The 24,636-nt window shown below is 39.1% G+C and overlaps 1 protein-coding gene across 13 annotated transcripts in view; it reads left to right on the forward strand.

Annotated features, from left to right (window-relative positions):
- robo2 (roundabout, axon guidance receptor, homolog 2) overlaps window positions 1-14,944 on the forward strand; it is a 436,957-nt gene extending 422,013 nt beyond the window's left edge. For 10 of the 13 annotated variants that reach the window (XM_082180883.1, XM_082180894.1, XM_082180890.1 and 7 more), the window contains 8 exons: window positions 1,672-1,831; window positions 2,799-3,062; window positions 4,174-4,382; window positions 8,282-8,467; window positions 9,077-9,235; window positions 10,115-10,369; window positions 11,771-11,965; window positions 12,515-14,944. In XM_082180883.1, coding sequence (XP_082037009.1) covers window positions 1,672-1,831; window positions 2,799-3,062; window positions 4,174-4,382; window positions 8,282-8,467; window positions 9,077-9,235; window positions 10,115-10,369; window positions 11,771-11,965; window positions 12,515-12,516 — 1,430 coding nt within the window. In that variant the 3' untranslated portion in view covers window positions 12,517-14,944. The remainder of the gene's footprint in view (window positions 1-1,671; window positions 1,832-2,798; window positions 3,063-4,173; window positions 4,383-8,281; window positions 8,468-9,076; window positions 9,236-10,114; window positions 10,370-11,770; window positions 11,966-12,514) is intronic. The other 3 variants (XM_082180885.1, XM_082180887.1, XM_082180886.1) reach the window with 1 other exon arrangement.
- The last annotated feature ends 9,692 nt before the right edge of the window (window positions 14,945-24,636 follow it).

Consider the following 24,636-nt stretch of genomic DNA (forward strand, 5'->3'; position numbering starts at 1 on the left):
CTAATAAAATTCATCATAAAATTTAAGTTTTCTAAACTTTGAGGAACACACATTTATTCAGTAACAATCTCTCATTTTAGTATTACTTACATATAGTTTACATTAATATTTCCATTTAAGTTTTTCATCAATTCATTTCATTCATTTAAATCCTAATCTTTTAGACACCATTTTGTGAACTGGATCAACTAATAATCAAACGGTTTTGCCATTTGCCAGTTCACAGCCAGTTCACAAAATCCGATCTGAACTGGGTTTTGTGAACTGACTAGACTAGACCAACTGTTTGAAATTATTTAAAAGAATAATTCTCATTGCACCACTAGTTATTTAATGTCAGTAAATTACTCAAAATTGGGACAGAATAATCCTAAAGTACTATAAAATCGTGAAGTACGATTCATAGGGACCAGTGTTTAATTCAACTTATTGACCAGCACAATTCTTCAAATTTATTTATGTTCCACAGAAGAAGGAAAGTCATAATGGTTTGGGAACAACATGATCATTTTAATTTTTGGGTGGAATATTCCTTTAGGATCCAGGTCTTTTCATAGCCATTGAATGTGATTCAACATGGCTTTTATAAAGAGTTTTTTAGACTTAATGTACAGCCCTGTCAAAGTCCTGGCATCATATTAAATAACATGATGTTTGAAGCCACAGGGTTGCCTGAATCGGAACATTTTGAGGCGGCAGGGACGATTAGAGGCCATTGGCAGACAGAGGAAGATGATGACAGATAGGATCCCATACAGTACAAGTGCTGCCAGTGAAGGTCCCCCCTTCCATTTGCATTTGGCCGTGTGTCTGACTCCATCAGCCTCAGCTATTTTATGCCTGGCTTGAAACACGGGAGGATATGGCAACACGTGCCAAAGCACTGGTCACGTCGAGTTTGCCAGCGGCGGCATTAATAATTTACAGTAATGAATCCTGCCGCCTCTGCATGTACTCTGTGGAGGACACGCATATACATCACTTCCTCGTCCCAAATGTCTTCATCTGGCATTGATGGCCGTTACATTTAGATGGTTTTGTTAATTAGATTGTGACAGAAGGGTGATTAATTACTATCCTATGTACTGGTTCTTGGGCAAGTTTGTCATTTGCCAAATCTTTTGTCCTGGGAGATTGTGTGTGCGCGTCATATTCAAGTTCAACAGCCTTTATTCTTTCCATCTTTCACACATTTCTGTTTCTTTCTCAGTAGTTTCTTTTCTTAGCATACATAAAATGAAGGGCATACTCATAGAATGGAACTAGAGTTGCAAACAAAGATATTCCAGAAAGTTACATGAATGGCAGCTGTGGTAAAAAGGAGGTCAAAGGGTTTTTTCAGTAATTTCTTTTTTTGAGTCTTGGAGACATTGACATGCTGTGAACTGTTTCTTTTACCACGCAGCCTTGAGATAGCTTTTTATGGCTGTGTTGGCTCAGAACATTTTGAAAGAAGTTGTGCAAAGAGGAGTTGTACATGCTAAAATACAAGCAATTGCATTTGACATTGGCTTTGCAACAGCCTTCACTTAGTATTGAGAATCTCAAGCACACATTATGTGGGGAATAAATCAGTGTTTTTTTAGGGTGAAAACATGGAAATTGCCAAATCACGTGACACCATTCTGTGTACAAGCTCTAACTAATATCTCCAACTTTTTGCTGTTGTAGGTGGGAAAGGTGGAAAGAAGAAGAAGACCAAAGCAAACGCCAAGCCCTCCAAGATGAATGGCTCCAACTGGGCAAACGTTCCACTGCCTCCCCCTCCTATCCACCCTCTTCCAGGCACGGAGATGGACCACTACGCCTCAGAGCACCATGATGGAGGAGGGTAGGGTCCTGAGTCACTCATTCGGCTCTACTTAGTAGTAATAGTGACAATCCACACTGCAAATTCAATGGTCACATCTATAATATCTAGAGATGATGATCCATGTAATTAAGAATTAAATTTTCCCCATCAAGTTTAAATAAAAACGGCCATGATGTGCATAGGAAACTGTTCAAAGTCTCATTCTTGCTAGCTAATACCATCTATTAACTAATGGTATTTATTTATTCCTCAGAGAGTTAATCAAGCTGCTAGCACTAAACGATTTATTTGTTGTCCATTATAAATGGATGGAATGTTTTCGCTAGTGTGTGATAATCTTAAAACCTTGTTTGACAAACTGTTCACGCTCAGCAACTTTTAATATACTTTCACCACTGACGACACTCCACTCTGGTCTGACATCAGCGTCAGCCCATCTTTACAGTTAAAAGAAAACATGAAGGTGGTGATACAAATTAAATATCCTTCTCGAGAGGTGTGCTTGCCTTTCAACCCTGTTAATTTCCATCTCGGAGAGTCATCCAGCTTAATAGGCTCTCTGGCAAATGAGTAGTCTTCTACGCTGTAAATCTCGCCACTGTCTTTTAATGGCTTCAGATTAAAACTGTTATGTCCTACGGGATGTGCACTGACAAATTCCTCTAATGAATGTTGGCTTTATGACATGTATTATTTCAGCATGTCTAAGCACAGTTCTGGGAAATAAAAAGCAAAGTTGTTCTGCTAGATCAGCCTGTATTAAAGATCAAGTAAAGCTGTGAAAATCCCTTTAGATTTTTTGCATTTAACCTAATATTTACACCATTACCACAATGCTGTTAAACCTGAGTCTCACGATATCCATAACTGTTGACTAGACTGACATTTAAATAAAGAAAGTCATGCCTAACACACAACTGGTAGTGGGGTGCCACAGGGACTCGTCTGCGGTCCATTTTCATTTTGTTTCTGTCTTTTGTTTCAGATATGATAGTGATGGTTGGGGCCCACCATTGCCAGTGCAGACATACCTCCATCAGGGTTTAGAGGATGAGCTGGAGGAAGAGGAAGAGCGGGTGCCCACTCCTCCCATAAGGGGCGTGGCCTCCTCCCCTGCAGCAGTTTCCTTTGGCAAACAGTCCACAGCCACACTGAGCCCATCCCCACGTGAAGAAATACAGCCCATGCTCCAAGCCCACCTAGATGAGTTAACCCGCGCTTACCAGTTGGACATGGCTAAACAGGCTTGGTAAGATCTGAGTTAAAGGTGAATTGTTTTACCGCTAGGGCAGAGATGCCGAAATCAGGATACGGTGGCATTTTTTTAATTATTATTATAATTATTTTTTTATTATATATATATATATATATATATATATATATTTTAAATGTATAATATTAATGAATTTGATTTGTTTTTTAAATTAATTTTAATCCAAAAATAAATTCTATAATTTTTTGGGATACGTCTGCACTAGAGGCATCAAATGCAAATGTAAAAAAAAAAAATAGCTGTTTAACTTTGAAGATCTGATTGTATTTATTTTATTTTATTTATTTTTATTTTTTATTTTACATATCTAGCACCGCACCCCATTTTATTACACTGCATTTGTAAGTAGTTTTCAATAAATGCAAGATATTAAATAATAAAAAAAAAAAGTGAATGCAGCTGAATTAAGTCTGATTGGAATATGAATATGAGAACAATTCATAGTTGTCCACCCCAGACTGTGTAAAGCATTCTTATAAAGCCCCCATGCTAAACCCATGCTTCAACCTGTCTGTCCAAGAGAAATCGACTTCCGCTTATTACAGTCGGCACTGTAAGGGAACGGCCTCCACTTGTCAGGAGGAAGATGTCATGTTACCGCCATAATGAGTATGTTGCTCATAGTGCGTTTTTGACGACTGAGAAGAGCCCATAATTATATCCGAATCCTGGCACAGACCGCATCAAAGCAGAAGCACTGCACAAACACACACGATCCACATATATATAGACACACAGTGAGGCTGTCATCGAACCTAGCTGTCTAGTGGGTGACAGCCACAGCAAAGACATGCCTGTGGTGGTTGCCATTGTATACTCTTCAAGCTGCAATTAGTAGGTCATTGTGTTAGCATGCAAACCATGGCACTGCTGAATTAGCCGAATTGTCCCAATTCATCGGAGAGATGACAAGGAATGTTCTAGGAAAACCACATTTCGCCTGACAGACAGCACACCCCACGCATTTCTCTTTTGTCTGGGCTTGTCGCTCATTGACACCTTTTGTCTCCAGCTGACAACCCTTGAAGCTGTTGCTTGGTTATGCAAAAGATATGTTCACGTTTGACTTCTTTGGAATTCTCCGCAGGCACATGCAGGGTGGGCCTTACCCGCCCCAGGCCCCCGCGCCGCCCGTGGGCTACATCTCCAGCACCCTAGTGTCCGATATCGAGACAGACCTCCCTGACGAAGACGACGACGAGGAGGAGGATGAAGGATACGAGATGTCGCCGTCAATTAGGGGCATCGAACACACACCAGGCTCCAGCATGGACAACTTGGACAGCTCTATTACGGGTAAGCGTACATTTTTGTGCACTTTTGTAATTAACTTCTGTAATCAATTCTATGAACTTTTCCTGTGAAAGAACATGAAGAATTTCTTTAAAACAAGCATAAAGCCCTTATCTAAACCTTTAAACAGTGTTCAGTTTGGTGCACAGTTAGATATCCAGTGCAGATTGCGTTCTTTCACTGCATGTACTCTAAGCACTGCAGGGGTAGCCATTTCATTTGCTCATTATCCCATCCGTTGTCCTCATAATCTGGGATTTCTATCTCTCTTAAATCATTTCAGGACTCAGTTTGAACCCAGCATGGAAGGTAGAGAAAAAAAAGTGGTTCTTTTTTTTTTATTATTAAAAAAGTTAATTAAAATGCAGTCCATTTGGTCAGAGACACCAAACGATATGATCTACTCACATATCAAATTACAATTCAACAGAATGTGCGTGTAAAGATAAGACAATAAAACAGAGGTACTGATCTCTAATCTAAAAGCAGCATATGTCAGTCCAGCGGGCACTTTGAGATTGTACTACTGATGTTTTAAATGGGAAGCGATTGTGGTTTATTCACATGTGTACCGCATGTGATGGCTTTGTTTGTACTAGCATGGTAAAATACCATGTTTTGCTCTGCTTGTCTGTAAATAGCTGTATTTGTTTGTCATTGTCATGCTGTATTTATTTTCACCTCACCTGAAAATGGCCGCGTTTGTTCAGGCATTTGGCGATAAACTCCGATCACCATAATGAGGAGTGATAGACTAAAAGACAAAAAAAGCGGGGAGTAAAGAAACTTAGGAAATTGAAACAAATGGTTTTACTCAATCACAACCCTCATTGCTTCCGTTTTCCCATGAAGATTTTGAATAAATCTCACGTTCAGGGCTCCATTTCCCCATTGAAGACAGGAGGCACCATTTCCATTTTACAACTTATTGAAAGGGTTTTATGGGCCGTCTGTCATAAGGGACACGTGAAGGGTATGACATTGCGTGGTTAGAAACTAAAAGCCCTCTGTTCTCTAATTTACCACAGGACTGAGGCAAAATGGGACAGTGTTGCTCCTCTAATCAGGCCGAGACGTATGCATTATTGTTTTATGGGTGGGTGGTTTAGGCAGCTTAGTTAAGGAGGAGTAAAGATCACTGGAACATATTTTTCTTTATTGTGCTTGATTATTTATTGCATGCACAACCCTCAGCAGATCAGTGAGTTTGTGAAATAGTGAGGGTGTTTTATAGGAGTTGTAATGTGAGCAGTGAGCTCACTGTCCTGCTCCACTCTGCTCCCATAAACCCTTGCACCGACTGCAGATCGCGAGGTCACGTGTCCTGAGGCGGGCGTCTCCGCCTACTTGTCAAGGGGAATGATTACGATGCTTAATGATATGCAGATGAGGGCTCAGGGCAGTGTAAATCAGCTTTAGTGGCAGCAGGGTGTTGGATGAGTTTTACAACTACATTTAGCTGAGCTGTGAATATTAACTGTGTATTATCGAAACGTTCTGACAGTCAAAAATAGCCTTTTTCGAATCCATAAAATGTTCAAAAACCATGTCAAATTTTTTATTAGCTCCATAATTATAGTAGCTACAGTAGCGTAGCTTCAAAACGTTTGCCGTTTGTGACTGCCAACTCCAAATTAGCAGCAATTTGTGGGAAGTTCTCTTCATGGTACGCCACGCCGTATAAAAACATTTGGGTTTGCGAACTTGAATGTATTTTGGCCGGAGAACGGTTATTGTTTTGCAGCTGCCAGCATTATTACATGGCGAAGAGTGAAAGCTTGGTATTTTCAGGGATCTGTTTTAGGTGGCTGGTTGTTAGAGGGGATGTCGTCTCTGGAGGAGGCAGGAGGCACTGAGATGTAGTGCAGGTATTCTGCAGGAGCCGTCCCTTCTGATGTGGAGCTCTGTACCTGCCTCTGTCTCCGCCAGCACATTCAATTCATTATATGCAGTCTCGAGGGACTCAACTTTTCTTTTTTTTCTTTTTTTTGCAAAACAAAGCCATATGCAGTTTCTGAGGAAATTCAAAGGAAGAGACTGGCAGAAAGAGTTTTCCTTCTTTCTTTTTTTTAAGTCTGCATCCTATTATTTTTTTCTTTTAGACAAGAGAAACACAAAATGTATGTTGGTGCTTTGAAAATCTTTGTTATATTTGCAGGTATTATAATATGATTTTTTTAGGGTTTTAGATGCTAGCAACAAGCAGTATTTACTTTACAGTATAAATATAGTGTTACAGATTTTTAGTGATAATAATAAATATAATAATACAAATTTTAGTAGTAGTATTTTCTAATAAACTATTTTATAGTAGTACTATTATTAAATCATTTTTAAAGGCCCACTAAAGTGCCTTGGAATGCGCAGATTTGTTTGATGCGTTGACGTAATTTCCACTGAAACAGGAAGCTAAAGCGGGACATATTGAATGGCTCGTCCCCCTTTTCAAATAGCCAATAGCGTTTAGTTTTCCTCACAGACTGCAAGTCGTACTTGACAGCACTATGGAAGTGAATCCGAGCGCTGATGATACGATGGATTCAATAGTAGAGGTGTGAATAATAAATTTGGTCGCTTTGGCCAGGTGGTATTTATAGCATAGGGGGTGGAGCTTTAGATTCTATAGAGCATTTGATTGGACAGAAGATGTGATGAGAAGCTAAAGTCTGCAGTGATGTCATAAAAATCTTTTATTTTATTTTATTTTATCGTTTTGAATGCTTATATCTCCTAAAGCGCATGTTGTCATTGTTTTGGAATATCAGCTTATTCATAACTTTAAGGCTAACATATATTCATACTAAAAGCTAAAAAAAACGTAAAATTTAATTTCAGGGGGCATTTAAATCTGCATTTTTTTAAACCCTTAAAGAAAAACTAGCTAATGTTTTGAAAGCACTACAGTGTTTGTAGTGTCACCAAGACCTAGGCTACAAATCTGTCACCGAGACCTAATTAGCTCAATGCTGAATATTGAGACATACTTGAAACTATAAAAATATTACCCAGGCAACACCAGTAACCATTGTAACCCTCTTAAGTTTACTCTCGGATCATTAAACAATAGTCGCGCCATCTCACATCATCTTCCCCGAGGATGTTTGTGCCGGGTTGCTATCAATCAAAAAAAATCCAATGCCATAAATCTGACAAGTGCCAAAGAAGAAGAACAGCACGTAGCCGTGTGGTTGCTTTGATCATGCTGCGTGTTTCTGTGTGAGATATCAGCTGCTTCACCTCAGGCCGCGTGCAGGTGCGTGCGTTCCTTCCCATCAGAGCAATCAAAAGGAAGTGAGGTCGTGATGTGTAGTCAAGTGGCTGGTGTGAGTTTATATGCAGGATGAAAGCAGGACAAGTTACTTGAGAAAAAAATAAAAATGCCAGAACAGCTCAGATTAGTGAACCCCCCAAAAAAATAAAATAAACTGCTTGGGTAATATTAAACGACATTCATGTTTTAGTTAATCAATTACGCATATAATGTAACAGCGATTTTTGTGTGCCTTGGTGTTTCCCTTTTTTGGGGGGTTTTGTTTTGGCTGTATTCTGTAAATCTTCCCTACTCAGCCATTTTGTTGTGGTTATTAGTTTCATAACAGTGATTACCTAATAATTTTGAAGGTGGCTGACGCATGTCCTGTCAAACATAACTCACCTGTGCTCATCTTTATTCAGATGAGAGGATAATCATTCCCAGCACACATCCGAAGCCCCATTATACAGTGTTATTCTGATTATAAATGTATTTTTCCATTCGCCTTCATGAAGGCATCAATAACTTATTAGTGTGTACATATTACGAAAGCATATATCCTGTCTCAGCGTATACATCCTGTTTTTCTGGAAAACAATAAGCTAGAAAACCTAGTCAATCTAACGCCCATGCGGCCGCTCCCCTCCAGGCTCAATGGTGAACGGTTGGGGCTCGGCTTCAGAAGATGATGACAGAAACTTCTCCAGCAGGAGGTCTAGTGCCGGCAGCTCCTCTGACGGCTCACTCTTCACCCATTGCAGCTTTGCACGAGCCCTGGTGGCGGCCGCAGACAAGGCTGGTTACCGTCTGGACGGCACCAGCCTGAGCAAGAGAGGTCGGTTTGGAGGAAACAAAGAAATCCGAGACTGGAAGTCTGGTGTTTGTTGACTGCAAAATGGCTCAGTCTTAACAGAATGATGCTTCTTTTCTGCTTTCTGATTTTACGCCGGTGAACTCTTGCTTTTATCTGAAGGGTTTTTGAAATGATTTGCATGGTGCAAATACTAACATCTTTATGGATTTGCTTGGTGGGTTTTGGCGACGACTGTTTTCACTTAGCAGGGTTTTGGTTCTATGCTTTCAGTTTACACTCTGAGCGAATGAATTAACTGGGGACAGATCCAGCGCTTATGTCTTCAGATTCTTTTATGTACTTCAGGTTTGACTTTGTGCCTCTTTCTGACTCTATAATAATCTTGATTATTTAGGACTTCATCCACAGATATTCAAGAACCCACTTTCACAATCCCAAACCTTTTCTCCAACAGGCTGCGCAATAGAAATGAAATGTACTGATTGATTCTGCTGCTTCTGAATCGAACTAACAAGCTGTCCGCCCTACTTCTGAGCAACATGCCATGCTTTTCTCTCAAAATTCATTTTCCATCTCTAGCTTTTCGATAACATTACGGGCTAACCACGGTTCTTTCTTTGCTCACTGCAGATAAAGGTCTACACCATAGACCTCGTCCCGCTAGCCCGTTTTCCACAGATGGAAGTACGGTGGGCACACACAGCCTTGGTCACCAGCGGGCGCCGAGGCCCACCCGTAAACACAAAGGCCCTGGCACTGCCCCGCACCGCCGCGATGCCAGCGCTGATGGTGAACTTTAGTCCAGTTTTAAATTAACAGATAATTCCAAAGCATGGTTTACACTAGATTACAGATCTCTCTTGCATGTTTTATTGTATTAAAGGGATAGTTCACCAAAAAATGTAAATGATCCCATGATTTACTCACCCTCAAGCCATCCTGGGTGTATATGACTATCTTCTTTTAGACAAACACAATCAGAGATCTATTAAAAAATATCCTGGCTCTTCCAAGCTTTATAGTGGTAGTGAATGGGTGCCAATATTTTAAGCCCAAAAAAGTGCGTACATTCAACATAAAAGTAATCCATACGACTCCAGGGGGTTAATAAAGGCCTTCTGGAGTGAAGAAATTCGTTTTTGTAAGAAAAAATCCATATTTATAACTTTATAAACTAAAATAGCTAGCTTTCAGCAGACGGCCTACGCAAGTCGACTTGCGCCACAAGAGTAACCCCTGACGCGATGTATGACGTAAGATGTAGGAGTAGCGTAAGCTTAGACGCCTCTCGTGGTTCAAACAAAATATTTTTTTTTATATATCTACAATTGTGTTTGTCTGAAAGAAGAAAGTCATATACACCTGACCTAGGATGGCTTGAGGGTGGGTAAATCATGGGATAATTTTCATTTTGGGGTGAACTATCTCTTTAATGTAGTAGTCAACATTGGTTAAAGGAGACAGATGGGGTCATAAGCAAATGCATTTAGAAATATCCAAGCCATTAAAATCATTTATCAAATATAATGAAATCAATGTTACCCCTTTGAGCCCATTTATGCAGCTATAAAAGACACCTACTGTCGAATTAAGATAAATGCATTATGTACTATGGAAATGATGTTCCTGCACTTTGAATTCACATGGTCCTTCTTGCTTCTATCCCAGATCTGCCTCCACCACCAGAGCCTCCACCCTGCCAGACAGCTCGCGTCCAGGGGGCGAGGAACTTGCCCAACCCCTCTGACCGCAAAGCTTCCTCCTTGGAGAGGCAACCCATGATGGGCCTGGAGGAGATGAAGTGTTCCTTGGACCGGCAGGCCCGAACCTCACTGGAGCGCCACCGACAAGCCCAGGACAGACTGGGATCCATAGAGAGAGGAGAGGAGAGCAGAAGAGGACAGAAAAATGGCCATGTTTCAGGTAGGACGATGGACAGTTTTCCATGAATGTGTGTTAGGTTTTGGAGAGTAGTTCCAAGCAGTGGATACTAGTTAGGCTAGTTCAGCTCCAACCCTGATTAAACACATCCAAACCAGCTACTCAATATCTTCAGGATTTCCTAGAACAGATAAGAGTGCAGGAAGGTGGCCCTCAATGCACAGGATTGGACACCCCTGGGCTAGGACTACACCAAACTAGTGCTAACCAATTTCAGCACCAATTCTTCCTTAGTCAACCAGCAGGATCATTTTGGTCAACCAACTTCCAAGGATCCAAACTAGCACAATCATGCTGTTCACCAGTTATTCCAATCCTGCTCCTGGAGGGCCAGGAGTTGGGAGTTGAGCTCCAACCCTAATTAGCACATCTGAAGAACCAGCTAATTAAGGTCTTCAGGATTACTAGAAACTTCTAGTCAGTTAGGTTGGAGCTAAACTCTTCAAGAAGTTGCCTAGGCCACTACCAAATTAGTGCTAACCAGTTTAAGTCTGAAATTGATCTTCAGCACCGAGATTCCTTAGTCAACGACCTTGTCCATTAAGACATTTTGGTCATCCAACTTCCAAAATTTGAAAAGTTCACCAACTAGACCCGCACCAAACTATCTCTAACCAGCCTGGACCTTGTCTTCAGCAGATTTAATGGGCATCAGAATTTTTCCTTTCGCACAAACATTTTTATGAAAGAACTGAACCTGATCTTACATGTCCACATGAGTTAAATCAGCCTGACACAGTAAACACGCTCTTAATTCAGCAGAGCAGGTCTGTAAAATATTATCTTGCTATCGTGGTCATCAGAGGCAGATGTTTGACAGCGCCAGCTGTGGACCCTTGGCATTCATTTACGGTCCCTGCTGTAAGGAGGCCAAGCTGGAGCAAACAGATTGCCTTGTCTCCCCCTCTTAGTGAGCTCTTCCATGGCCAACACTGGCCTTCTCCAGGAACCAGCAGACAGGAGGCACACTTAGCTGCACAGATGTACTCTAATCGTTCCAGCCCTCATTTTTCACTGTATACACACACGCTGCAGTGAAGCCGAGCTCCATCTGTGCCTGTCTGATCATTAGGATCCACCATTCTGGGTTTCCATCCCAAACGAAGCATAAAGAACTAGGCCTGGATCTGGCTTGACACAGAGGGGGATGTGGGTTGGGCAACCCGTCTGGTTTGGTCTCATATGTCTTAATTTTCATCTTAAACTTTGGTGTGGAGATATGTTTAGCCATCTGAACGTATTGCTAATGAGTACAGTTCGGTCAAAGCTGGCAAGAGTTGGTCACCTCAGTATTAGTCAGAGAGAAACCAATCATGGATATATTCCAAGCTGGAAAAAGGCAAAAAAATAAATGTATGGTTTGGATATTTTGTATGTTTTCAGAAGAGGCCATATTGCCATACAACAAACCGTCATTCCCATCCCCCGGGGGCCACAGCTCGTCTGGGACGGCCTCCTCTAAAGGGTCAACGGGTCCTCGGAAAGGAGAAGGGACGAGGGGACAGCACCAGCGCTCCACCACAGAGCAGGGTGAAAGCAGCTACATGGGGACCAACGCGCAGTACTCTGGAGAGTTATGTGAGTCTAAATTTGGTTATTCTGGCATAACTTCAATATCAAAGGTGCATGGAAGTAGTAAAGCACTAACAAGTTAACAAGCAACACAAGCAAACATTTTTGACAAAAAAAAAAAAACATTGACCTTTAATACAACTGAAAGCAGAGTACAAATTTAAATTTATTTGAAATGAGCTTGTATTTAAAGGAAGTGAGCCGAAACCTTGATGGTTTAAAAGTGTTGCTGGTTGTCAAATAAACTGTCATATAAACAGTGTTGAGGATGCATTACATTCATATATTTCTTTCTAATTTATTATTTTAAAACAAAGCTAATTATATTAGTTACCCAACTAGTTAGTACTTTTTCATAGGTGTAAATTAAAACATGCCAAGTTTCTATATAAGACATGTGATTAAGAAAAAATTACCAGTAATTATAAAGTTTGTGCAGGTTTTTTTAAGTTTTAAATTTTTTTTTTTTTTTTTATTCAGACAGAGAATATGAAACATCAATGTTTCATTATTTTTACATTTTTCAAAATTGACTTGACTTTGTATTGTTTACAGAGTGAGCCTTTTGGATGGAAGCTGAAGAATGCCTTTATCTGTTCTGGAAATGCCTCACCTGCTTGGTTGCAGTGGACTCGTGAAGCGTCAGAAGGAAGAAGGGGGGAAAAAAAGAAAAAAAAGATGAAAAGGACAAACTGTAAATGTGATGTAAAGATGGACATGCAACCCACAAGATCCGCAACATCCCTCACCTTCCTCCTTTAACTCTTCATTCACAGAAAAAGAAAATGTTTGGGGTGAAAAAAGAAAAAAGAAAAACAAGGGAAGGCCACCCAGCTTTGGCGAACTTGCGGAAAGGAAATCGAGTTTCCTGTAAATATATTCTTGACATCGGAGATTGAAAATGACATTATTGTTATTGCATTGCTATGCAAGCCGAGTTCTGTTTCTGCGCTCTCCTCCCTCTTACGCTGTTGGTCGTTTGTATGATATGTGAATTGATGGGCTGTGGTGCCATAGAAATTATGTTGTCATCCATCATTTGTTAATACTTCTCATGAATTAATTGTTGTCATTATAATAATTATTATAATTAATTATTTTCTTTTGCACTGCAATTTTGGTGATAAGCACAAAACCATGGCTCCTGCTGACATGAAGAATTGGAGGAAAAGAAATGTGAAGGGGAGTTTCTGTACTGTAACTAGAGATAAGAAAATATATAACCGTGTACAGAGATATATTAAAGAGATGCCTGAGTCTATGCTGGCGGAAAGACTTACAGTTCTGACGAAACGAGTTACGAACTTTCCTGCGAGTGGAACCAGACCCTTTCCATGCTGGAAATAGACCGAGATGGGTTCGGAAACTGTTTGCAGGGAAATTTATTCTAAGTGGTTCTCTTTTCAACACATCCAGCTACCCCTACTAGTTAATACTACTCAATCTAGTCCACTTGGTCCAATTGGTATATATTTAGGCCAGATCTTTGAACTACACTGGACTACAGGTACCAACTTTGCCTCTTCCCTGGCTCACCGTTTGCCGCTTGCTTTTGTTTTGCATTTAGTATTGTGCCTATTTAATTTGGTCCATCTGAGCATAGCAAAATTAATAGACACCAACATGGCTAATGTTTGGAGGTGAATTGTTTTTTTAACTTGCAAGATAATTGGGCTTTTTTATTTTATAAAGTTTTTTGGATCTCCACTCAAAATTTGATTACAAGCACTTGAAACGCGAGTAATTTAAAAGCCATATGAACAATACAACGCCCCTGCCTTCCCGTAAGGCTTCTGCCTTACTCTAGAGAGGTTTTGTAGACGTTATGATCCCGTGCTTGTCTTGAGATTCTGCGTACGTCTCAGATCACGAGTGGAGAATGAAGTCAGGTAACTTAATTTCGATTCTTTTTTTCTTTTTTTTTTGAGCACTTAATGTACCTTGATTTTTATATTTCTGACGATGTCCCAAAGCCTTGTTTTCAGGTTCTACTTTACCTATGCAGGGCACTTAATCACTAGGATCCATAAACAAATCCACATTCATTGGTATATTGATTCAGATATTTGTCCTGTAATGAGCATGCGGAAGTCTCAAAATGGCTGTATCGAGCTAAAGCCAATAACATTTTGCCTTTGACTTTCCAAAAATACGCCAATATCTCTCACACGATCGCTAATGCGTGGTGGTCGTACGATTTTTCTTTCCCACGTCCTCGGTGTGGTGTAAAATGTCAATCAGACCTCCAGAAAACGTTTCCACTGTCTTCGGCCACTACATACAGTAAGTTTACCGAACAGCCCAGTTGGTTCTTTTCGCTTGATGAAATTTTACATATATAAATATATTATAAAAACAAAATGTACAAAAGGCTGCTCAAAAAAGGATATTTTTTACTGTGGAATCTTCAGGAGTTACTGGTGAAACGACTGTTTTCTTTCGTTATTACCGTCTTCGTTTTTGTACAACGTTACTGAGGAGAGCTCTCCCAGACCGGGCCGACGTCCCATCCACGTCTTTCTCTCAGAATTCACATCATTTCAACGCTAGTGTCCAGCAGTCTGGAATAATGAGGTGCGAACGAGTATCTCAGGTGATTTTACATCTATATCGGTGGTGTTGATGTGGGTGTGTATAAATGTATATATTCATATGCATCCTCACGTAAGAGAGTTCATTCCATGTTCGCTATTGAAACGTTTCTCCACCCCTTGTACCTGATGGATTGCTATGCTCTCTCTTCCTTTTTGGCCCTGTCGACAGTGGTTTTCCATTCCTTTCTCTTCCATCTGAAAACGTGCCGGTACACTAAATGTCCATAAGACAAAGATGTCACTTACAGAACATACCAAAATTAATATTGATATTTCTAATGTCTAATGCATTTTAGTGTCTTTTTTAATACTTGTTTCTTTAAACATCACAGTGTTGTTGTTTTTTTGTATTTATTAAGATAATAAAGGTATATTGTGAAAAATGCATAAAGGTTTGTGGCGTGTTTTCTCCTCGATTTCCTACACGCTTACTTCGTTTCACACCAAGACTATGTTTTCACGGGCTGAATCGGCTGAATTTGAGATGCTCAGATCATTTTTTATCATTTGTATGCGCAACCTCCCGCTGCTTTCTCAACAAAGGCAACAAAAGGATGATAAATACAGAAACGCCGACAAAAGTCATCAATCCTTTCCAGAAATGGCACACATACTGTTTTTTTAATGCCATGTGCTCTTTGTCTGTCCCCCTTTCCCTCTGTACTTTAGCCTAATACATGTTTTCCAGAAATATAGAACTATAGTACTATACAAACTGGAAACTTTTGAAGGAAATCTCTTGAATTTCCTTTTATATATATTCTATATAGGACCAGATAGATAGATGTATGTGTGTGTGTGTGTATGTATGTATGTATGTATGTATGTATGTACTGTATGTGTGTATGTGTTTATGTGTGTTTTTATGTCTTTTGACAGTTCCAGATTATTGTTTTTTCTTCCTTTTTCTTTTTTTCTTGAGTTGTATTATTGATTTGACTTATTTTTCTATGAAATGTTTATTTGTTAAATTGAGTTCCATGTGTGGCCTCCCTGTTATTATGTTGCTTCACCTTGAGCCAGGTGGACGTAAGATATGGATGTCAAATGATCACATCATTACAGGAAGTTGGTCAAAACCAATTATATTTATTGGTAATATTAACCGTTAAATGCATGAATGTTTCGCCAATCATTATTACATATTCGGGTCTTTATTGACCCGAATCTATATCTAACACGGATGGATCTATGCCTGTCGCGATAATATAAAACTCTCCTGATATTAGAGTAACAATTACAGAAGAATAAAATAAAGCTTTTTTTGTTACATTTTAGAGCGTCTAAGGGTTCAGTTTGAGCAGATGTTTTATACCATCATCACTGTCCTCGTCAAAGCTCATTTTCCAGTACATTCAGCATCTGGCACATATTCCCGAAACATATTCTCAAAACTATCATTTTCAATATCTTCAACATCAATATGTTGATAGCTGACAGCTTCTTCGCCAGATCCATCATCAAGTGACAGTGAAACTAATATCTGATAGTGTTCAATATTGCTCTGCAGTAAATCAGAAGTTTCAAGTTTCAAGAGTCATTTCAAGTTTTGTTGATGATACGTCCTATTCTTTTGTTTTCTGCCTGCGGTAACCATGAGTGAAACGTCACTTCATCACTGTGTATCAGACATTGCCAGCTTGTGAAATAAAGGTGGATTGCACTTTCATCAAAGATTCAATTATTGTTGTGCAGAAAAAAATATACTTGCACTGTTACACACCTCGGGTCGTAAGAGACCCTTTACAATTTTTACAAAATAAATAGAAAAACAGGCATTATTTTTTAGTTTATTATTATTATTTTTGTTGTATTGTAAATAATGAATTGATTGAGGAATACTAAGAAGGTTGATGTCTAACTTTTAAAAAAATGTATGAGGAGGAGGGTAGTGAATGACATCATAGGTCACTAAAGACCTGAGGTATGCGTTTAAGGGTTAAAGTAAATGTTAAAAGATAAAACATTATCAAATATTCTAAAGCTGATCTAAAACAAACAGGTCATCATTTACTTACCCTCATGCCATTCCAACCCCGTATGACCTTTTTTTTTTGTATAACATAAAAGAGGTGTTTTTTTATTAATTGCAATGTTGAGGTGCAAACCAAAGCTGTTTCCATGTATTAAATGATGACACTTTTTTGGGTAAACTACTTGAACACAAAGATGAGAGTGATGTTTTGTCACTTTCAGCCATTTCAAACTTTTATTTAATTTTTTTATTCTTTTTTTTTATTCTTTTTTTTTATTCTTTTTTTATTCTTGGGTACTGCTTAGATTCAGACCATGAATGAAAAAGGGGCCGAATAGAGAGAAAAAGAAACAGTGCCTAAACTAGCCTTTGTTTTCACTGAAAAATGGGTGTTTTTGCATTTATGCCATAACCCGGCTTGTGTTTTCATTTATTCTGACCCTTTGAGTAAACTACACTGTTGTAAAAGCCTGCAAGGCTGAAAAATAATGACTAGCCCTTTTGTTTTGCCAGCAAAGCAACTTTTCCCCTCTCTCCCAATTTCATGGCTTTCTCCTTCTCATTTTTCACCTGCTTCGCCTAAATGTATTTTCCCCTTTTTGCCCATTTGTTTGGAAAATGATTGCCTTCTACAGTTGCAATATTATCCCCCCGTCTACACCGTTTTATCGCTGGTCCCTCCTGGCGATAAGATATGAACTCATGCTTAACTATTGGCTTTTAATTGTGTGTACGGAGCATGACGTTTGGTGTTTGATTTCATTGTGTTGCTGCTGCATTTGAACCCATGACTGCTGCAGATAAATGCATGAGAGTGTTGCCATTTGTGGTTGTTGGAGAAGTGCTGGTATGTGGGTTAATTAAAGGAAACATCCCTGGCTGCTGTTGCTGTTTTCTTTTTTTTCTCTCCCTTTTTGTATTCTCTCACACACACAGTAATGAGGAATGGAAGCAGAGAGGCCGGTGGTACCAGTACAGCACAATTCATCATTCATGTCATCCATACCAAAGCCAGCTGCTCGGAACAGACACAGAAAATTAGCATTTCACCCCCATCTCTTCTCTTTCTCTCTCGCTTTAAGTCGCTCTTCTTCATCAACCCCCATTTTGTCACTTCCTCACTGTTAATGGTCCTCTCTTCTTATCATTTAACTGGGAAACTAATTCCTGTCTTTGATTACTGTCAACCGCAGCACAATGACCCATATCCGTCTCCTCTTGTTCTGCTGAAACTGCCTTTTCCCTGGATTAGATGTCAAGGCAGCGTAATTATTCTCTTTTTAAACTTCTGGTTTGGTTTCTGTCTTGGCTTGTCTTGCAATACATTTACATGTACAGTTATATAAAGTGCAAAGTAATCAAAATAAATTGCTATTAGGACTGTTTCTGCACACTGGCATTGTTGATTTCACACTAGACGTTGTGCTGCATATACACTTCCATTTATTTACTGTCATTATTAAAAGATGTGAACAGAAATGCGAACTGTGCAAATGCTGTCTTTCATGATGCACAAACTCGGACCTGCAAATTCACATTGAAAGACATTTGACCATTTGAGGAGGTAAATGTGACAGATTCAATGAACACAATGATGGTTTTCAGTGTTGCGGAGTCCGAAGTACTGCATGTCTGATGCATATCAGAGCTGCAGTTCTACACAGAAAACATATATACACAGATGATCCAAAACATTATGACCACCTGCCTAATGTGCTGTTGGTCCTCCACCTGCTGCCAAAACAGCATTGACCAGCCGAGGCATGGACTCTACAAGAGCCTTGAAGATGTCCTGTAGTATCTGGCACCAAGATGTTAGCAGCAGATCCTTCAAGTGCTATAGGTTGTGAGGTGGAGCCAAATGTGTTGGTCCAGCACATCCCACAGATGCTCAATTGAATTGAGATCTGGGGAATTTGGAGGCCAGGGCAACACCTTGAACTCTTCATCATGTTCCTCAAACCATTCCTGAACAATGTGTGGCAGGGTGCATGATCCTGTTGAAAGAGCCTCTTCCACCAGGGAACACTATTGTTATGAAGGGATGTACCTGGTCTGCAACAATGTTTAGGTAAGTGGCACGTGTCAAATTCACATCCACATGAATAGCTAGAATTAGGGTTTCCCTGAGCGTCACACTCCCTCCACCGGCTTGTCATCATCCCACAGTGCGTCCTGGTTCATCACTTCCCAGGTAAACGCCGCACACATACACGACCGTCGCGTGATGTAAAAGAAAACATAACTCATCGGACTAGGCCACCTATACTTGTACCAGTTTCGACACTTGTGTACCCATTGTAGGCGCTTTCAACGGTGGACAGGGGTCATCATAGGCACTCTAACTGGTCTGCGCTTCACAGCCCCACACGCAGCAGGGCGATGAACATTCCTGATTTCACCAAGTACATCATTCCTGGATCAACATCTTTGGTGATCCTGGAACAACATTCCTGTCTGAAAATGTAGTCCTAACCATATCCCTTCCCTTAAACCTAACCCAACCCTCCAATGTTGCTCCAAGATCAACAAAGATGTTGATCCAGGAACATGTTGTACTTGGTGAAATCAGGTCCTGCCCTTCTAGACAGGATAGTCTTCATTGCTCTTTGTGCATTGATGAGCCTTGGGCACCCTGTCGCCGGTTTGTCCCTCCTCGGACAACTGTTGGTAAATTCTCACCACTGCTGACCTGGAGCAATCCACAAGCCTTGCCATTTCAGAGATACTCTGACCTACTCGCCTTGCCATAACAGTTTGGCCCTTGTCAAAGTCACTCAGATCTTTATTCCTGCCCATTTCTCTGGCATCGAACTAATCTAATATACCTAGATCTTAATATGTGGCCTTTTTTGGAGATAATAAACTATATTTGCTTCACCTGTGACTGGTCATAATGTTTTGGCTCATCAGTGTATTTTTTTAATTTATATTAAATAGGTTATTATCTTCAATGCATGCATGTTGCTTTGGATAACATCATCTGCCAAATAAATGTGTCCGTGCAAGTAATATTAATTAACTACATGTACTCACTATAGGGTTAGGGTATGATTAGGATTTGGTCGACGGTTAGTTGCATGTAATTTTGCATCATTTACTGTTATTACTCAGAACATTTTCATGGGTAAATACATGTAACAAGGACACTGTAAAATAGTGTGTTACCAATCAGTTTATAGCGTAGTTTTGTATTTGCCGAGTTGCTAAGCAGCATTACATTGCTTACGTGTGTGGTTAGAAACATCATGTACTGCAGTAAGATTCAATCAGTAAATTAATTTAACATTTATGCTTCCCAAACTTGTCATTTCTTCCTTTTGTTGGAAAGCAGATAAATTCAAATGAGGTCGTTTCTTTTCATTTCACTTTTAACTCCAAGGTCTTGTTTTTTCCTCTTATCTCGCAGCTCTACCATCTTTTCATAGAGTCGGCTCCACTAGGCTCTCATTGCCGTCTTTATAAGCTATCCTTCCTACGGGTAGCTGAGGGACTGCTGTAATTACCCATGAACCCTTGCTGCACCTTTTCCTTTTGTCAGCCTTAAGAAACCAGAAGACCAATCTCAGAGCGGCTGTGACATTATCTTCAGATTGAATAAAAGTTGAAGGAACTCTTTGAAAGAGAACATCTATTCAACCACAAATCAAAAAGAAAATATTTTTTTTCCAATTCCACACTCCGTGTCCACCTGCAAGTTCACCTGTTGGAGGTTTCGGAGATTTGATCCTAGCCGTGGCTTGTCTTCAGGTGGGATTTCCTTGATGAACATCTCTTAATCAAGCTGTAATTGTTTGAGCATGACCTTTCTTGACCCGGTTAATGGGAATTGCCCTGATTAACGATGTGTGCTCAGTCACACAGTGGGAGGCGCCGCCCACACCCACGAGTCATTGGTTCATTCAATTAATTTATTAATTAAAGGGTAACAATGAGGCAGAAAACAAAGGACCAGCCAAAGGACAACGAGGAAGCGATAGTCTTCCTGTAGTTTGCTGTTAAAAATGATTTATGTTTATACGCATGCTGATTGATAATTATAAAGCATCAAGCTATAATTACTCTGTTTGAAATTAAGCAAAGGAGGATATAGAACTGCTACATGTAATTTAATAATATTCCCTGAAGACTCTAATATGAGAGGAAAGGTGCAAATTAAACATCTATTTTATATTCAATGGACAATGATATATGCAGTAAGTTTAAAACCTAACTAATTTCTCTAATCCCTGAAAACCATTATTTTGCCAAGTATTCCTATGAACATTTTGAGGATCCTAGAACAAACAAACAGTCTTAACAAATATATATAATACATATAGATTACTATCTGTTAGCATTTTCATCTCATCTCGATAGTAAATGATTTGCTTGTTTGGACTTGGATATAGTGCACAATTTTTTTAAATTAATTTTATGGTTCTGTGATGTTTCTTTTATTTGTTCCATGGATCAGTCTAGGTTTGGAAATAAGAATGAGTAAATGATGATAGATTATTTCTTTAATATATATATATATATATATATATATATATATATATATATATATATATATATATGAAGACTTCAGATGCAAAAGCCTCTAAATGCCATCTGAAATTTTCTTATAGAATGATCATTTTTATAAAGCTTGTGTATTTAAGTTCAGTAATTTCACTTAAATGACAATTAATAGGTAATCTTCATTGCCATTTAAGTGAAATTATTGAATTTAAATATACGAGCTTGATAAAAATGATCATTCTATAAGAAAATTTCAGTTGGCATTTAGAGGCTTTTGCATCTGAACTCTTCATATATATATATAGCCTACCTAACCTGTGTTATACAGAACATTTGACATCCCAGCCAAATACTAAACATTCATACACACGTTGATGTACACAAGGCAGGGGCAATATAACACATAAACATACACTCATATTAATTGTGACTGTTTGCTAAGCTTTAATGACATACGCATTTGCAAACAAACATGTTTGGTGAAGCAAATGTCATATTGAGTCACCGTTGTGTTCCAAATACCTTCTGTATTTGATCACACTAATAATCGACAGATGTTTATTGACATTAAAATGTCAACATTGAATGAAAAAGTAGAAAATCCACTTTGCAAACTTTGGTAATATGACAGATCATATTCGCCTCACTTCCAGCAATCTGCGAACGTGAGGAAAATGTCACTCTCAAAAGGAAAGGTTGGGGTCTTAAAAGGTTAGTTAACCCAAAAATGAAAATTATACCATAATTTACTGACCCTCAAGCCATCCTATGTGTTAATGAAGGCCTTCTGAAGCAAAGCGATGAGTTTTTGTAAGTAAAATATCCATATTTATAACTTTATAAACTATAATCACTGGCTCCATTGCATGGAGAAAAGACAGTACTCTAGAAAATGAACACCACCACAAAATGAATTACTGAGTAATGGAGAAATTAGCATGTTAAAATGTTTTAAGGGGCATTGTTGCACATGTGTCACCTTGCTTAGTCCGGTTATCATTTGCCCAGGGAAACTGAAGAGAATAAAGGTGAGTTGGCAATGTATTTGCACTGAAAAGGCAATGGCTGCAGCCTGCAGAATGGGGCGGGGCTACACGTGCAATAAAATACTACTCCAGTAAAAGAGAGGTTTTTGAGGTCTGACATTATGAATTATTAGGAGCACACTTGATCTGAGTATGTCATATTACTCCTGGATCTTACAGAACGTTTCACAAAAACTAAATTAAGAAGGCACACATTAGCCTATTGCAATGTAATTTAGTCATAACACAACTGCACCTGACACGGCTTGGCCTATAAAAACCAATAACGCCTGTTACTATAAGTGTGTCTTGCCATGTTATTTAAATTAAAACAATACTGATATATCTTTTTCATTTCCTTTTTCATACTAAGGTGATAAACTTATCACATTTCATTAATCATTCATAATTCAGACCTAACCCTCATGCTGTGGATAATCAAGCAATAGCCTACATTTTTGTTTTAATGTGGGGTTGTTCATGCATTAGCCTAAATACCAGCTTAAAGGGATAGTTCACCCAAAAATGAAAATGAAAATTAGCCCAGGACATTTTATTTTATAGGCTATGTAACTCCGATTGGATTCGTCGAATGTCATACACCTAAGATGGCTTCAGGGTGAATAAATAATGGGCTAATTTTCATTTTTGGGTGAACTATCCCTTTGATTTAGCAAAACAATCATTTCAGCCAGGGACATAAGATACAGGCTAATGTTTTTTCTTCTTCCGTGCATTATGGGCTTTTTGAAACTGCACAGATTTTCCAGATCATATAGATTTAAACGACATACGTCCTACACTGACCGACTACGAACACATTTCTTCTTATCATGTATGCCCATTATTAAAGACGATCGAGCCAATCATAGTAGGCTTGGGGCGGAGCGACGCGTGCAGCCACGCCCCGTTCTGCAGTCTGCAGCCAGGTCAGACTCAGGTGTACCTGATTGCTCTTGCAAAAAGTTGCAAGTTGAAAAAGTTACTGTATGTGAAGTCATTCTTTCTTTTTTAAACTACTTTCACTTGCGTCTTGGATACAGGAAAATGTCAATGTGAGTTACACAACCTGGAAGTCGAAACGCAGGAGAGCAAGACATCTCTCTCATCAGTTTTACCCGTTAAAGGTATATCCGAAAGCTTCACAGTCCCGTCTAGCGTGTCTGGTAAATCCTCTGATTTAGGGACGCATGATAGTGGAGGTTATTTTTAATAATTTGAGTGGCACCTGAGCGTGTGACTCTGATGTGTTTTTTTGCGTGAAGGCGGCTGAAGTTATTAGACATGGCGCTTTCGATGTAGCGTCTCACTGAAGCAGCAAATTAACACAAAGACACGGCGACACATTAAGAAAGAGGGAATGGGGGATAGAGAAAAGAAGAAATATTCGTTTCCTGCTGTATCACTCCACTCTCACCTCTCAATTTCCTTCACCGTTTAATCTTACAATCTGTTCAAGTGTTGACACATCCACCAGTGTAATGTGGAACCCATTAGATGTTTAGCATGTAACAGAACGCGTACCTCAGGGGCACACACACACTCACACACATACGCCTGTATACAAAACACTTCTGAGAGGAGATGGAATGCAATCAGCTTGAAATTGCGTTCATAAATCCATAACAGCGCGCTATTTTTTTGGCGCACTTTTAGTCTTCGCAATTATTCCATCTGCAGATGTGTAGTATTTAAAACAATGAGTCATAACTCTTTAGGCAACTCTTTTCATTTAGTAGGCTATTTCAATTAAACACAAACATCATCTGAGGCTCATGTTCTCCTGAGGGCCAAACAGTGACACTGTCATTGAATCAAGAGGGTTTGCAGCTGGTTGGTTGAACAATGTGTCATCAAAATTAAAATTAATAATGAAACATCCTGTTGTTCTTTACAGAGTTTTGCTGTTATTGTTGTGGAACAAAACGCTATGTTTTTAACCCTCTGGTGCTCCTCAACCATCATTTTCCTGAACACCTTAAATGCAACTTTTTCCCGCCAGGAAAATCAGTGTAATAATTCTTTTCTAAATTCTTTTTTTTATTAATCCATGCATGGTTGGGATATGTATCCTTCCCATTCATTTCTGTGGCAGTTATAATTTTTTACAATATTTTCTTATGTGTGTGGTAACATAGTCTACTTAGATCTACTTGTACTTTCATCTCAGATGTACATTTAAAAACCAATATGATGAGGTCAATTACAAGTACATTTCAGTTCCACTGTATATACAATTTAACATTTCTGTCTTTAGATGTTAATATAATCTTTTAAAAGTAATAAAGCTAAAAGTTGTCTTGATGTCCTCAATATAGGGGCAAGAGACTGGACTCTACGATTTTCAGACCGAAAACATTATAGAAATGAAGATGGAGTTGGAGGATGAATGCCACAATTGCCAAAGGACTCAATGAGTGAGGTATGCAGTTAATTATACATCTTTTATAGTTATGGTTTGAATTCATTCATTTTTTTCTACTTAAGTTTAGCGTGTAGAGTCCATAATGCAGTAGCATGCAATATTATTATTAATTGTGGAGTCTTTACAGTTTCTGTGGGTAAGCACAGTTTTTGAGA

Source organism: Leuciscus leuciscus (assembly GCF_965113295.1).
Source record: "Leuciscus leuciscus genome assembly, chromosome: 9".
In the NCBI taxonomy this organism is placed as follows: Eukaryota; Metazoa; Chordata; class Actinopteri; order Cypriniformes; family Leuciscidae; genus Leuciscus; species Leuciscus leuciscus.